General features: G+C 43.0%; 1 protein-coding gene across 1 annotated transcript in view; it reads right to left on the bottom strand.

Annotated features, from left to right (window-relative positions):
• Positions 1-6,135: 6,135 nt before the first annotated feature.
• The window catches only part of LOC146062915 (uncharacterized), a 31,481-nt gene continuing 20,776 nt past the window's right edge, over positions 6,136-16,840 (bottom strand). Inside the window, exon 4 of the mRNA XM_083174923.1 lies at positions 6,136-6,183. Within this exon, the coding sequence (XP_083031049.1) occupies positions 6,136-6,183 (48 nt within the window). The remainder of the gene's footprint in view (positions 6,184-16,840) is intronic.

Genomic DNA, 16,840 nt, shown 5'->3' with positions numbered 1-16,840 from the left:
CAAGTTGGACCCCCGCTCGAGTATAAGCCGAGGGGGGCTTTTTCAGCATATATGGTATATGGAGAAAATCGGGCCAGAAGTGCCAGGTGGTCAGTCTGGCCCTGGTGAATAGGTAGATACAGTCTAGAATCTAATAAGAGTACAGTACTAAGCGTTAGCTGGGGGAAACACTTCTGCTTTTGACCCATGTGCTGTATAACAGTAAATAGATTAAAGAGAGTTAGAGACCTCCAACACTGAGATGATGGAAATCTTAGTAATGCAGGCTTCTGTTGTCCCTGCCTCTGTATTTATTATGTGAATCCTGATTCCTGACTACCACCTGGCTTGCTGTTGTATAAACACCTCAGGTACTACAATTCAACTTTTTGGACTTTACTCTACACTTTAAGTGTAAATTCAAAATATTCTTATTTTTTAAATACCCCAGGTGCAATGAACACACCTAGTGGTGCAAGTGTGCCCCTGCTGACATCACAAAGAGAAAAGGAACATAATAAAGATCTCTCAGTAAGATAAAATAAAGGTCAGCCATACGATGATATATAACATTCTTTTAATAAAACTAAAAAAAAAAAATAGACAGGGAAAAGATAGCCCTGTGTTTGGAACATATCAAGCACTCATTTATTTCAGACTTCAGGAATGCAATTTGCAGCACTTTTCTGTGCATGCGGCTAACCATCACCGAGCAGAATAGCAAAGTTTTGACCAAAGGAATCAATTTTTAAAAATGATTGTGAGTGTACTCATTGCTTTGAAACTTTCTTATCAGTATCAGAACAGTTATCAGAGTGCTACTCTATCCTACCTACCTGTTGCTATTGATTTTATTACCTGGTGCTGGATTCATTTCAATTACACATAGCTTTTAAAGGTAATGCCTCCCCCAAGCTTTAGCAAGGAACAACATGACATATCTATCATTAAAAGAATGGGGTGTAAGAGAGAGATGACAACGAAAATTGTATAACCAAACAGGCATTGATACACTGCACTGACCACAATACTTATACAATGTGGTCCCATACCTCTTTTCTCTCAAGCTACAGAAGTGATGCATGTAATAGAACAGTGATGTAACTAGACATTTTGGTGCTCTGTGCAACAAAGGGAATTTGTGCACCCTCACCACCCCTACTCAAAACAGGGACAGTGCATGTGGCTTCACGGGGAAGGGCCAATATGAAACCAACCTTGTTAGGGGTTGGAAATGGGGGTGCTTAGTATGAGTGGTTTCTAATCAGCTGCTTAAAACAGATTAGTTAGACCTGCAAATGTGTAACAGAAGAAGAAACAAGGTGCAGCACTAATAAAAAATATTTGAGTATATAATTGGATGATCTTTACATAAATATTTTTAATTAGCAATAAAGGTAAAATTACTTGATGAAGTAAATGGCCATAAAAAAGAACATTAAAAAACAATTCTAATAACAATGCCTGCATCCACATTATATGCAGCATGAAATGGAGAGTCCATTCCTATTGATGCCCAGATGTTACAGTATATATATATATATATATATATATATATAATGTATATATAGTACAGAGGGTGGTTCGGGTGTTGCGCTAATGAAGTAAAATACCAAGCTGCAACTCTGAAGTGTCCCTCCTGTATAGTGAAGGACACAGACAAAGAACTATGAAAAAGAATGATCAGAGTTCACTTCAACTGTACCACCTAACGTTAATAAATATACATCATGATTATACAATCAGTGATTTTCCATAGACGATTTCAGATGTTCAACAATGAGACGTAGACTTCGTATTCTCTTTATAAAAAAATCCCATCGCGTTTCGTCAACATGTCTTCATCAGGGGCCATGCAAAATATAAATTCGGATATCAGGTTTTATAACAATGGAGGTATTCCTTATACCGAGCAAAAATAAATAAATTCCAATTACCTAAAGGTGGTGAAGATAACCTCACTAAGGTAAGTCAAATTTCACTTTGGATGGATATAAGTTGAAGCCAATAAAGGACGTGAGTCAAATTACACTCTAGATAGACACAGGTTGAGGCCGTATTAATAAAGTTCACATTTTATATTCACAGCAAATGAGGGAATCACCCGTATTTAAAGCAAAGGAAAACATGGGCGAATCTCCCACAGCAGAAATCAAGCAGCTATCTCCTCTGGAGGTTGAATGTAAAGATCATCCAATTATATACTCAAATATTTTTATTATGGCTGCACCTTGTTTCTTCTTCATGGGGAAGGGGTGTGGCCACATAATAGTACCTATTCACATTAGACCACACAGTTGTGCCACTTGTACACACTGCGCCAGGTAGACCACTTCTACACGTTGCTCCAGGTAAAGTCATGTGACATCAGCTCAGGCCCTGATTAGCCTGTTTTTATCGTAGCTACCGAGTAAGTCCTGGGCTACGCACAGACTTCATGCACTGTAAAATCATTAGATTTTCACAAGCCCTGGTAAGCAATTTTCAGGCTTGCACAGGGCGGGATTTCACTGGTGGGGTGGTGTATACCTTATAGCAGGGCCCTGCAAATTAGCAGCCATGTGATCAGGTGTTAATTATGTCAAATGTGTTTTCAGCTATTACCCTTATTCACTGAAGTTATTCAAGAGATGCTACAGTATCAATGCCTGGAGAGATCCTCTTCTGTCCCCCAAAAATCCCAGTGCATTTAAAGAGAGGGCACTGACCACAAGGAGTGCTCTCACTTTGTATTTCTCTACAATAATAAACGACACATGCAAGCTCATAGTTCTTAGGCAATGCATTGGAGTTGACATTAGAGTCTTTGTAGAGTGCTATTTTATGGAGATTGAGTATCCAAGCAACAAAATTTGCTATATTTAATTTAGAACTACTAATCCATATCAGAGTGTATCTGTCTATTCTCTGTGTTTTTACAGACTTATTGACCCAGTATGACCCTGCATATAGTTTTTACTTTATGTTTTTTGGGTTTTTTTGTGCGTCCTATAGTGAGTAGCTCAGTAGGGAGAAATGGTTTTACAACCAGAAAAAAATGAAGGACAAGCAACTTCTTGTGCAATGGGTTTTGTGTATTGCAGACATCAATATGGCATATACAATGTTTCTAGTAATTAACTTGAATATAGCTTCATTTTCAGGCCTTTTTATTAATGTACAAAATGAGATACATATTTGGAAAACATTTTTGTGGAATTCAGGCACCAGTTAGCATTGGGACTATATTAGAGATATCTGTGGTTGTCCCTCTATTTTCCTATGCATCAGTAGACACTATAACTTTTTATTAGGACCGTGAATGTATTTATTGTAGTTAAGTATCCTCTTTACTTGAGTAGCTCCAAATAGTTTAGTTTTTTTCCAAGCTAGGGTTTGGTAGCCCTACATAGTGTTAGCCATTGTGGCCTATAGTCTACATTTTGCCAAATCTTTTTGCATTTCCAGACCCCTCTACAGGAGCCCACAGTTGCTATGTACGGCGCTGCGGACACTTTGCGGCGCCTTATAAATAAACGTACTACTACTACTACTAGCACATTCCTGACTTCTGCTGGCCCTATCACCAAACATGTGAAATCATGTACGGCAGTATGTACTGCAGGGTACATGCCCAGACACTCAGAACTGCCCTATAGCAATGCTAGTAGCCACAAGGTTCTGTTCCGGGCATACCACTAACCAGTGGGGCAGTGATGGTGCGACCCACTGAGTCCTGTACCCTGGGTGTTACTGCCACTTGCTCAGCCCTTCATACCAGGCTCAATGGCAGTAACACAGCTGTAAAGAGGTAGCAACTACTATTTTTGTCTTCTTATTGCAAAAATACTTTGCTAAATTGGCCAAAAAAATGATTCTCATCACCACAATATGTAATAATAAGAGAGTTTTCTAGGGACTCAATGCTAACTGTGATACAAAGGTCTCTTGCGCATGTGCATACCCCCGGATCGAACGCAATCAGCGAGTTTTATGGGTGCGCCCACAAAAACGGTGGGTGTGCCCATGGAAATGCTGGGTGGACACCTAAGAATGCAGGCGTGGCCCTGCCTGTTTAGGGCGGGCAGATGATGTCACATGACATCAGGACCCGCCCCATTTCTGCCATCATTTCTGCCAAGTCCAGGCTTACTTTTATCGTGCGAAGAGAGAAAAAATCATTCGATGGTGAGCGACAAACAGAATGATTCTTGCTCTGTGTGGCCGCATGCGAGCAGATGTGTACACATCCACTCGCATCATGTCATGGGCAAGCTGGTCTGAATTACCCTCTTTTGTTTCAACTCAACTCTGCTAATATTACAGCATAATGGTCACAACTGTATATAACAGGGGTGGCCAACCCACGGCTCTCGAGACGCAAGCGGCTCTCCCCTTTGTAAAGTGCAGCTCCTGCTGCCCGCCGCCCACCGTCCGTCCCCGTTCCCTATCACCCACTGCCAGTTCCCCGAATCCCTTCTCCTTCTGAGGGGAGGAGAGCGAGCATCACGCATCTCTCCTACCCCTCACTGTGCATCCTTGTGACTGGGCTGTCCGCCAATCAGAACTCGTGGGCCGGCAGCCAATCAGGAGCTGGCCCGCAAGCTTTTGATTGGTGGATGGCCCAGTCACAGGGAAGTCAGGGGGGAAGGAGACGCACGCTGTGCTCTCCTCCCCTTGGTGACATGACAGGACTGCAGGGGGACGCCAAACTGTCCTCTCCCCGCCAGGCAGCTCACAACGGTGAGTGCTGCTGCTGGGGAATTAGCACTGTGGGGGCATAGCAGATTGTGACACTGTGGGGGCATAGCAGATTGTGGCACTGTGGGGGCATAGCAGTTTGTGGCACTGTGGGGGCATAGCAGTTTGTGGCACTGTAGGGGCATAGCAGTTTGTGGCACTGTGGGGGCATAGCAGATTGTTGCACTGTGGGGGCATAGCAGTTTGTAGCACCAGCTTTCTGGGGGCATACCCATGGGGGCATACCCAGTGCTGTGGGGGACATACCTGTCACCGTGGGAGCATATGTGTATCTGGCACTATTGGGGGCATATGTATATATATGGCACTGCACTATTGGAGGCACATGTGTATCACACCCACCCAAGGGGTCAAAATAGACCATGCCCCTTTTTTGGTCACGGCGCCTTCGGCGTGCGCATGTTGTTGGCTCTTCAGCTTGACTACAGATATTTATTGGCTCTTTACCTCTGACCAGTTGGCCACCCCTGGTATATAATATTGGTTGATATCTGCTTATCCTGTCCTTAAACAACTTGGTACTTCTGTAACATTTCTAAGTCTGCATGCAAGTAAAGCTTGCTTGTGAAAATAAACTTGCTTTATTTCATCTGAAATGTAGGCATTATGAAACAGGAACTGCTTTGCAGTTAAAAGAAGAAAAGATTCTACTTTGTTCTTTCTTTTCAGCTCAGCTGTACAATTTATTTTCGTCCTGGCAACAGATTTTAAATCTCTTTGCCTGCTATTTTTTTTTTTTCATGGGAACCGTTTGGTAAGTGCCGACATTAGAGCTGACAAAGCTTTGTGTGTGTGTTTTTTTTCTCTGCCTGGTTTCTGTGTCTGTGTGTGCAGGCATGCATTCATTAATGTAATTCCTCAACACTGAAAAAGAGAGTATCATAAACCATGGAGGAAAGGGGAAAAACACCCTCATAAATATTTAGATTCTCCAGTCTACCTTCCAAATCAGTGGAGAAAAGGCCGTATTTACTAAGGCCTTGGACTAAGTTCATCTGCATGTGAATTAATAGGGGGGGTTCAAAAGGATGAAAAGGTGGTACAAAGCAGAATACAAATGGTCTCTATGGGGTCATCTATCTTGTTCTTGTCAATACAATCTTAGTCACACTCTTGACTATTTTCTGCACATGGCTAAACAGTCAGACTGTGCAATGTTGCAAATGATGTTCTCATTTTTGTTTCCGTTTAATTCTGTCATGCAGAGCTTCAGTGAACATCTTTAATAGCACACATTTTTCCAGTGGTAATAAATAAAATCTACTCTGTGTTAAACCTGCAGTTCATTTTAAAAAGACTTGCATGTTCCTGGCTCTTTGTACGTGGAGTAAACCTTCCGTTTATTAAATGTGTCATTATTTAGTAGTGTAATGTATAATTCTTTATTCTTGCTTATACATAGCGAGACATTTGACATCATGCAAAGTCATCATTTTGAAACACTTTGCAGAGGTTGACATTCAACTGCAAAGAGAAAAACACAGCATAATTATATAGACACAAGTGTTATTTTTGTCTGGCACACATTTCAGTGGCTTTTATTTATTAATTTCTCTTTTGGGTGGCATACTAAAGGATGAACACCTTGCATTTACCGACAGTGAATGGCTTCGGTAATAAATAGCACAAGAATTGTTCCTTTGGAAGCTGAAGGAGAGAATCATATTTGTTCATTATTTCAGTTACATTCGCTTTCCTTCCACGTACAAAATAAAATCTTCCTGTGGAATATATTTGGTATTTCACCATAACATTTAAAGAATTCTATACATCTGCAATCTATATAGGCAGGATGTCAGGTTTAAATATGTGATGCAAATGTTGCATCTTCCACATTTGATCAGCTTCCATCACTATTTTTTATTTACTAATATTTTATATTGATGCATAAAACATGAAATAAGGACATAGTAAAATAAGATTTGTGATGCTCAGGCTTGTAGACATTCCTGCACACTAAAGACTTTATCTTTTTCATAGAGCATGTGTCCATCTACTGTAGCAATGTTTTGTCCCATCTACAGTAGCTTTGCTATTCTGCCCTTCGCCTCTTTGATCGTTTCCAATTTAATAAACAGATCTATAAATCTTCAGGTAACATGATCAAGCTAGCATTCGTTTAGTTCTGTGCTTCATATAAAGAGAATACGTGTACGTTTCATTAAAGCACACAAACAATGTAGACGCCACACATTATTTTCAAATGAGTTTAATCAAAAACAAATTGCGGACTGCATGTTATATGAGCGTAACAGTGCATATTCCTTATGAAGTATCAAGATCCTTAGGGAAGAATTCATTCGCCATCCAGCCACTTATCTGACTGATTCTAGCAACACCTGCTGCACTTTATGTTGGCGCAATCTCACTTAAACGTGTTTAATGCCCCATAGGGTAGTGACCACTTGTAGGTAAATTAGGTTGGCTCAAGGGGGGTTTTGGGCAGAAAAAGGGGCAAATTGGGCTGCTGTTGCCAGCATTTAAACACGGTGGCAATGGAATTAAACCCATTCACCCATAGTTGCATTCCTCCCTTAGCCTATTTGTCCCACGTCCATGAGCATTTAATCCTTCCAGGAATGGACTCATAGCAAGGCAGTAAGTTATACACAGCAGTAACATTCAGGGAATTAATTGAGAAATATATTTTATTTGCTAAGGGAAACTATGTTATGCAGCAATGTACACTGAGAGGATCATGATACAAATAGATAATGTACAGTACTAAGACTGCTGGGGAAAGTGTGAATGGCTATTGCAAATCCAAATAATTCTAAGCCAACAATTCTAAAGCAGCCATTAATGACAAGCATTGCGGGGCCTAAGGTATAGATAAATACAGCTGATCTTTGCGATCATCTCCGATGCTTTTAGATGCCGCGCTGTGCATGTGCAGATGTGGGGTCCCAATAGATAAGACCAGGGCCGGACTGGGACCAGAAATTGGCCCTGGCCTTTTTGAGCACACAGGCCCACCAGTCGGAGGCGGGACCCACGCAGTGAAAAGGGGGTGTGGCCTCACAGACAGGAGGCGTGGCATCACAAAAAGGCGCATTACACATTATGGAACACACCGTAATGCCCATTACACCTTGTGGCACACACTGTTATGCCCATTACAGAATATGACACAATCCTTATGCCCATTACACATTGTGGCACATACCGTAATGCCCATTAAACATTGTGGCACACACCGTAATGCCCATTACACCTTGTGGCACACACACCAACACCGTAATGCCCAGCACAGAATAGGACACACACCATAATGCATTTCATTCAACATTATGCCTTTGTGCATCTACTTATGTAGTAAGTCCGTCCTGGTACATGGAATGGAAATATGCTTAATACATGATCATTCTTTCAGGGCACTCCTGAGGCTCCTGATTAACACTTTAGCTGGCCATCACACAATCACTGTCACTCAGTCTATAGAATAAAAATTACACTTTTTTTGCCCACTGCAGAACTACAAGTGACCCCTATAGGTTATTACAAGCTAGCAGGCAGTCTGTCAGTGTTTTAATTTAACTAAATAAAATAATGGGCCATGGGCATGGAAATTATTTCTGATGGCTGAGGCTGGGTGCAAATTTTTCCTGTCTCAAACTGTGCCACTGAGTGTCAGACGATTTAGACAAGAAATCTCACAGAGTCTGCAGTGTGGGTTGCAGGAAACTGCCTGAGGCAGTACTAGACTGTAGTAGCGATAAGTCAGAGGTTCAGAACTTAGGGTAGGGTAAGACAAGGGATAGGAAATAAGGACTAGACTAGTATTCAGTCATAGACAAAAACACTTACTATCAGCTGCCTTGCACTGTGAGACACTGGAACTCTGATTGGACAGAATCCAACTCTCCTACAATCACTGCACAGCTCGCTCTCTGCTTAAATAGCACTCCAGAACCACCCAGCCACTGTGGCGCCACCCTGCTGCAGATTTTCCCACCCGTGGGCAATAATGCATGACGTGATGTTGATCTGCAGGCTGCAGCCAAGACAGGAGCCGGCAGTGGGGCGGGCTCAGTAGCGTCCGCTGCGTCATGATGCTGCGGCGTCATGACGTAGGTATTGGTCATGAGGCGGGGGCTGGGCGGTGCACTGTCTGTCAGTGTCTGCGCCGGCGGCCGGACTTAAAACAGGACGGGCTTGAGATTGGCTGCCACGGCGTGATGACACCATGACGCTGCAGCATCAGGATAAGCGGCATATAGGGAAGAATTAAGATGAGCAGGGCTGCCTCCTTGAATATACAGCCGGGACGGTCTCTCTCAACAGAGCGGCCGCCACATCATGATGCGTCGGCGTCATGACATCAGTATGCAAATGATGCGGCGGCCACTATGATGGACTGGGAAGGTGGCAGCGGGCGGACACAACTTTTACTGCATTACTGCAGCACAATATCGGCCCACAGGTCTATCGGCCCTGCTGGCAGTTGCATCTGGCCAAGACTGATTTGCTGCTGGCCGTTGGGGCAGCAATGGACAGCATTCCAGGAAGCAGAGGAATGTTGGCCCTGTCACTCGAATCTCTGATCCAGCTTTACTGGCTCCATCAGCAGGATATTACTGGTCATCCTGAGTATCCTCAGATGTCCAATGTTCTTGCGGAGAGATTCAGTGCTATGTCTTCCGGAGCAGTAGCAGATCACAGAGACGAGCAGTGGGTGTCCATTTTAGCACATTTGCTATGTACAAAGAATGTGCTATACCATTATAGCATACAATTCTGAATAAGTCCCTTTGTGCAGTCAGCTGGTGAGCCAATCAGAGCTTGCGTACCAGCAGTCGCTCTGATTGGCTGCTGGCATGTGAGCTCTGATTGCCTCAAAAGCCGGTGCAGCATTTTAATTGGCCGCCAGCATCCTGGATGGAATAAGCCTTCGCTCTGGGACCTGCTTTGTTCAGCCCACTGAACGCAGTGCAGCGGAGGCAGTCGGGGGGAAGGTTGCCGTGGGCAAAATGAGCTGCCCGGGCCCTTCCAGAGGCCAAAACCTAGGACAGCTGTACCCACAGCACCCCCTATTGGTGGCCCTGTCTGGAATTAAAGTTGAAAGCATTAAGAAGCTCATCTGTGATGTGTTTATCAGATTGCAAAGAGCAAAAACATTTACACAGAATGGTCTATGTGCTTACCTTAAATAAGGGAGATGCATGAGAAGCAGCTCTTCTTAGGCATCCCCCTTATTTAAGTTAAGCACAATGACTATTCTGTGTAAATGTTCTTGCTCTTTGCACCTGCACTTTATTTGCACTTAGCCCCAACATAAAGCATTCAGTCCCGATGGAAAGGCGTTAAGCCTTAAAATGTTGACATACTAAATGCGTTATTATTTAGATTGCATTTAATACAAGCATTTACAATCCTCCAGGGGAAAACCGGACATATACAGCACAGACAGTATAATGGTTAGCATCACTGCCTCACAGCATTGAGGTCATGAGTTCGATCCCTACCATAACTCTAACTGTGCAGAGTTTGTATATTCTTCCCATGGGTGTTCTATTGAAGATAGGATGTTGCCTATAGCAACCAATCAGATTCTATCTATTATCTAGGAGATGCTAAACAAGTAATAAGTAGATCTGATTGATTGCTATGGGCAACATCCCATCTTAAGTAATATCTAGGGGTTGTAGTGTTTGTATGAGAAGAGAGTGACCAACCAATGCAAAAGAATACATAGTGAGTAATGGCCTCTAGACTTAGCAGTGATCAAATCATTCACTAACTTTGTTCAGTGGGGTTACTGAAGGGGGTCTCATAAATTATGAGAGTATAAAGTAACAGTGTTGCTTTAATTAGTCCCAGAATAACCTTGGCCTTGCCTCCATCCAGGGCCGGATTAATCCTTTGGGGGGCCCGGGGCACTTTAGACAGAGGGGCCCCCTCCCACTTGTCATTACTGGCTATGAACTGCATGGGAGAATATTACACTGTCAAAACACAGACTAAAGGCAGTATAAACTTATAAACTTGGGTCAATGGGTACCTTGAGAGGGGATGGGATTAATATAAACATAAATAAATTATATATATATATATATATATATATATATACATACATATATATATAATACCAAAGGTGAACCCTTAAAAACCCTTCCATGACAATGCAACTGCTGCTGCTATCCTCCATGGACCTGAGAAGCCTATGATGAGCTCCACCAAGCAGAGCTCAGCACAAGCCTCTCAGCCTCTGACCTCTTGTGCAAAGTCTCATGGGACTTAGACATCTTCGAGTAATGCACTGCACACAGTGCAGTCAGTGTGACTTGGCTCCCGATGCTCAGCACCATTAATTATTGTCACATTGGCATATAGGTGAAGCTGCAGCACTACCCCACTTCCATGCCAAAAGCCCAAAACATTTAGTTTAAAAATGTTGTTTTATATTAAATACATGCCAACCACAGGGGGCCCGTAGATAGAGGCAGGCTCAGGGGTACTGACCTCCTTTGCCCCCCCCCCCCCCCCCTTAATCCAGCCTTGCCTCCATCTATCAGTTATAGTTTATGTAGAAACACAAGCACATTTCTGCATTGAAATGGAGTAGTATATAACACTAATTACTTTTGCGATTTTCATTTGTTGCATTGTGCACCATGCAGTTACATTGTGATTGGGTTTATTTGAAAACTTTAGATAAGACCAGTTGAATTCATATTCATATCTGACTCATTGGAAAATAGAACCTCAATAAATCCTGTAAACAAAAAAAAATTCTAATATCCAACCTGCCTATGTTCAGGATGGATGTGGCAGAAAGATCTTTCATGAAGTGAATACCTTCTTAGCATATTTTGAGAAACCAAGGACAGTTTTTTAATGCTTTGCGCTCCAGGATTAAACCTCAATTTCCTAAAGAAGTCTTACATTTACAAAACACTGAGAAATTAAACAGCTACAGTACATATCAATCAGGAATATGTGTGAAATGTTAACTACATAGATTTATATCAGAGTATTTGGAACTACAGTACAGATGAATTTACTATTTTTGGAGAAATTCCTCAACTTTATAAAACTTTTAAAGTAAATTTAACATAAAACTACAGACGTCCATTCACAACCATGTTTTCGTTTTGCAACTGGATTCATTTTCACTTCTTCTTGTTTGGTTTGGACAAGCATCCCTTTTCTTAAAAAATACAAAAACAGCTAACATGTTTGTTTGGCCTGTTGTTCTTATAGATTTATAAACCTCAATGGTGTTAGTTTCCAGTTGATCACGTCACATCTCACAATAACAAAAAAGTTTTTTTATTAAATTTTTTTTACAGTGACTGAACACACAACAAACTGCCTCAGAGGTCCCTAGTATAAGCTGGATGACACCCTAACAATGACAATACAATTCTTTAACACATAATGTTGTTTTTAAAAGCAATTACTTTGACAGAACATACAGCAAATTGCTTTATAGCACCTCTAGTATAAGGTGCAACCCTAATGACATTAACTGTTTTAATTGGTTGATTAAAAAACAAAAAGCCCCAGTAAGCTCAAGTTGCGAAGTGCTTCAGGTGGGTGTTTTTTTATAAAGTGTGCCTAAAAAGGGTTGAGATTACCTGAAGGGTAAAAAAAGGGGCAGACTAGATGGGCCAAATGATTCTTATCTGTCGTCAAATTCTATGTTTCTATGTTTCTAAAGAGTGCTGTAATCCAGTCCCAACACCCTCTACCTTTGGTTTCTATTACTGGTTATGCAATCCAAAACCAGCAAGTTCCTGTAAGATTGTGTTTTTGCTCGTTCCACGAACTGAGCTTGGTAGGAATACCCGAATTGCTCAAGTTTTCGAACCATTAATTTTTTGGTTTTAATAAAATTGGAACCGCACAGCAGAAACTGCATAGTCTGCCTAAAGCACTGACACCATTACATTTCTGTCATTGTAGTGCTACCTGAAAACTGGAATCTACAAATTACAAATACTAACCGTCATCTCTACAGAAATGTTGGAGGTGTAGAGCCCTTTTTCATTTTCAGTGTTATTTGTTAACCATATTTTATTACGACAAAGTTATACTATATGAAGGGCCATTTTAACAGCATTGTTGGCCATGGGAAAAGTTATGCACTGGGACCCCTACTCACTCACTCATGGGAACCAATAAAAAGAAAATCATAACTTGCCCCTCCTATGGTCCTGAGCGAGCCATCTCTCCACATGCTTTTATAATGTGAATGACTGTCAGTACAAAGACTTTTTCAGTAAGACATCTGTGCCGTTCAGCAGATTCCTAAACGTTGAGTTTGGTTTCAGTATAATCAGTACACGTAGTCAGGGTCCTAATCCAGAAAAATACCAACCTCCTTTAAATAGTCATGTCTAACATGTAGAAGGCTTTAAACATCTACTTATTTATTATTGACATTTATTTATGCTTAAGTACAGGGGTGGAGCTTAGAATCAAATTGCCAGTAATAAGTGCACATTATGGCTCAAACTTCCCAATATTGAAAGGAGCTGGAGGAGAAATGGGAGGAGTCTGGTCTCATTAGAACATGAGGGCCACACTGGAGGAATAAAATCATAGTGGCCCATGAATCAGTCCAGGCACACAGCAATGATCCCAGATACCATGATGGAAGTTACACTATAGTGTGGCAATTCAGTTAGGGGAGAATTGCAGATGATTCCTGACGTTATGTCAATTTATAACCTACATTTTAGTAAGTCCAGCTTATGTGTGCACTGCACCACAGCATTGTGGACAATACTTATACTAATAAAATATTGCTGTATTATATGGCTGTTTAACAGTGTAATAGTGTGTACTGTAGGAAGCAAGGAAGCTCAATTAGGTTCTCTGCATAAGGAAACACAAACAAAGTGTGGGCCTGGTCAATGGATCTTGAGGTCTCCTTTGGGTGCAGCACTATGGCAGGCACCATATAAATTAAGTTAGTGACTGGTCCAGTTCATAGGCTTGCGTAGCACATTTTATCAGGGGGTGCACTGTCAGAGGGGTGTGACTAGCACCCCCACCCCCCACCCCCCATTGTGTCTTTCTGTAAAAAATTACATTTTTTTACACAAAAATGCAGATCTGGCTCAAAATTTTTCATTTTCACAAGGAATGAAGGAGACAAAGCACCCCAAAATCTGTGCCCCAATTTCTCCCGAGTACGGCAATGCCTCACATGTGACCAAAAAATACCAGTTGGGTGCATGGCAGGACTCAGAAGGGAAGGAGTGATATTTGGTGGTGGAATGAATGGTGGGTGCTATGTCGCATTAGCAAGACCCCCGAAGCACCAATACAGTGGAACCCCCCCACAAGTGACCCCATTTTGGTCACCAGCTTTGGGAGGGGGGCTGGCGCTGCGGCTGGCGGGGGGGTGGGAGGGGTGCTGGCGCTGCGGCAGCCGGGTGGGTGGGAGGGAGGGGGGCTGCCGGGTGGGAGGGGGGGGGGCTGGCGATCGGTGGTGATCGGTGCTGTACTTAACAGCACCGATCACCACCGATCACTGTGTTACCGAGCGGCTTAGCCGCCGGTAACACAGAAAACGCTGCAATTGGCTGTTCACATTTGAACAGCCAATCGCAGCGATCGCCGCGAGGGGGGATGTCTGCTGTCAGGGACAGCAGACATCTCCAAACTGTCACCGCGTCTATAGACGCGGTGACAGTTAAAACCATGACGTATATATACGTCTTCGGTCGGGAAGTACCTCCCGACCATGACGTATATATACGTCATATGTCGGGAATATCTTTTTATATATATATATATATATATATATATATATATATATATATATATATGTGTATGTATGTGTGTGTGTATATATATATATATATATATATATATGTGTGTGTATGTATATATATATATATATATATATATATATACACACATATATATATATATATACATATATATATATATATATATATATATATATATATATATATATACATATATATATATATATATATATACACACATATATATATATACACACACATATATATATATATATATTTCAGTTCATTATCATATTTTTTTTTACTTTTTATGCAGCTCATGCTGCTGCTGCGGCTGGCAGGGGGGGGGAGGGGGGTGCGCGCTGCGTGCGCTCCTGCCGCTGCCGCCGCCGGGTGAGCCTGCTGCCGGGCCGGGTGAGTGCCGGGTGGGTGGGAGGGGGGTGCTGCTCATCGGTGGTGATCGGTGCTGTACTTAACAGCACCGATCACCACCGATCCCTGTGTTACCGAGCGGCTTAGCCGCCGGTAACACAGGAAACGCTGTGAATGGCTGTTCAGATTTGAACAGCCAATCACAGCGATCGCCGACCGGGGGGGGCACCCCTGCCCCCCCTGGGCGGCGAGGGGGGATGTCTGCTGTCAGGGACAGCAGACATCTCCTAACTGTCACCGCGTCTATAGACGCAGTGACAGTTTAAAGCCATGACGTACATGTACGTCAAATGTCGGGAAGTACTTCCCGACCATGACGTACATGTACGTCAAATGTCGGGAAGGGGTTAACTCTCGCTACACATGTTACATCTTCCCCACCTGCAGTGCCTATGGTTTTGCCCATTTTGGGAAAAAAATTGTACTGCGATCAGATCTGAATAAGGGCCACTATCCTTTTTACTTTCGGATTAGTAATTTCCAATTATTATCAGTGTAAAATGACTCATTTTGCAGTCACAGGGCCAGATTCTCTAAGCTTCAAAAGTGATAAAATGGAGAGTGATAAACAGCCAGCCAATCAGCTCCTACCTGCTGTGTCACAGATTGTGTTTGAAAAATGTCAGACAGGAGCTGATTGGCTGGCTGTTTATCACTCTCCATTTAATCACTTTTGAAGCTTAGAGAATCTGGCCCAAGATCTGAAAGAGACCCCACATTCATAGGAATGGGGAGCTCAAAAGAAAAAGACAATAGTGCAGACCATTTAAAAAGCATGACATGAATTTAATAAAATGCACTCACAAGATAAGACAAATATAACAGCATAAGAACAAAGTAACCCAGGCAAAGCCGCTCACACGTCCAGTTTTCAGTGATGGAATAAGTCCTGTGGTTTCCGGACACAGCATAAAGGACCTCCTGACGTAGTGGGGTGACAACGGATGGATGGGTTATACAGCAGAGCCACGCTTAATGCATTTCGGATCCTGGTTGATCCTTCCTCCGAAGTGTGACTGTGGCTCTCCTAGACAGGGTTACAGTAGGGGCTAACAGTTAATCATATGCCCCCCCCCCCCCCCACATACTTTATTATATATAATGCAATATGCTACGGTGCCACTGACATCCATATATTCATGGTTTAACTTACTCTTTCTCCCTCCTTACCTGCTTCTCTACCTCAGTCTGTTACTCCTCCGCCTCACCATCGACTGTTCAACCCTACACCTCTCACTCCGTCCACCTCCAAGCCCTGTCACCCCTGCATCCCTCACTCAGTTCACCTCTCCGTCCCCCTGTTACCACTGCACCTCTTACTCCTTCCTTCCCTGCACCTTTCTGTCCCTCTGTCACCTCTCATTCCTTCTTCCCCTGCACCTCTCCTTCCATCTGTCACCCCCCACATCTCCTTTGACCTCTCACCCTACACCCCTCACTCCTTGCACCTCTCTATTGACCTATCACTCCTGCACCTCTCTCTTCCTCCATCTTTACGTCCCCCTTTCACCCTCCTTTTCTGCAACATTCCGTCCCCCTGAACTTCTCAATGCCATCTTCCATACACCTCTCTGGTCTCCTAGGCACTCACAGTGTCTTGGGTGCCCTTCAAAAAGGTCACCAGGTGTCGGTGTGATAATAGAAGTCATTTGAAGAGCACTACAATTGCTTTGGCTTCTCTTTAGTGAAAAATAGTTTATCAGCTGCTACATTTTGGCCACCCGGTTCGGGTGCCGGACGGGGTCCCGACAGTCGGGATTCCGACAGGCATTTACCTGCGGTTGGGATCCCAACTGTCAAAACACCAACAGCCGGGTTCCCGACGGCCGTCAGCTATTTTCCCTCTTGGAGGTCCACGACCCCCATAGAGGGAGAATAGAATAGGTGGCTCACGTAGTGAGCCACGTAGTGAGCCACCGTGCCCGCAGCGTGGCGAGCCCGCAAGGGGCTTAGTTGCGCTCACC

The sequence above is a fragment of the Crinia signifera genome, chromosome 3 (genome assembly GCF_055691185.1).
Source record: "Crinia signifera chromosome 3, ASM5569118v1, whole genome shotgun sequence".
Lineage (NCBI taxonomy): Eukaryota > Metazoa > Chordata > Amphibia > Anura > Myobatrachidae > Crinia > Crinia signifera.
The sequence above is the reverse complement of the archived record's forward strand: the minus strand, read 5'-3'. Positions and strand labels throughout refer to the sequence as shown.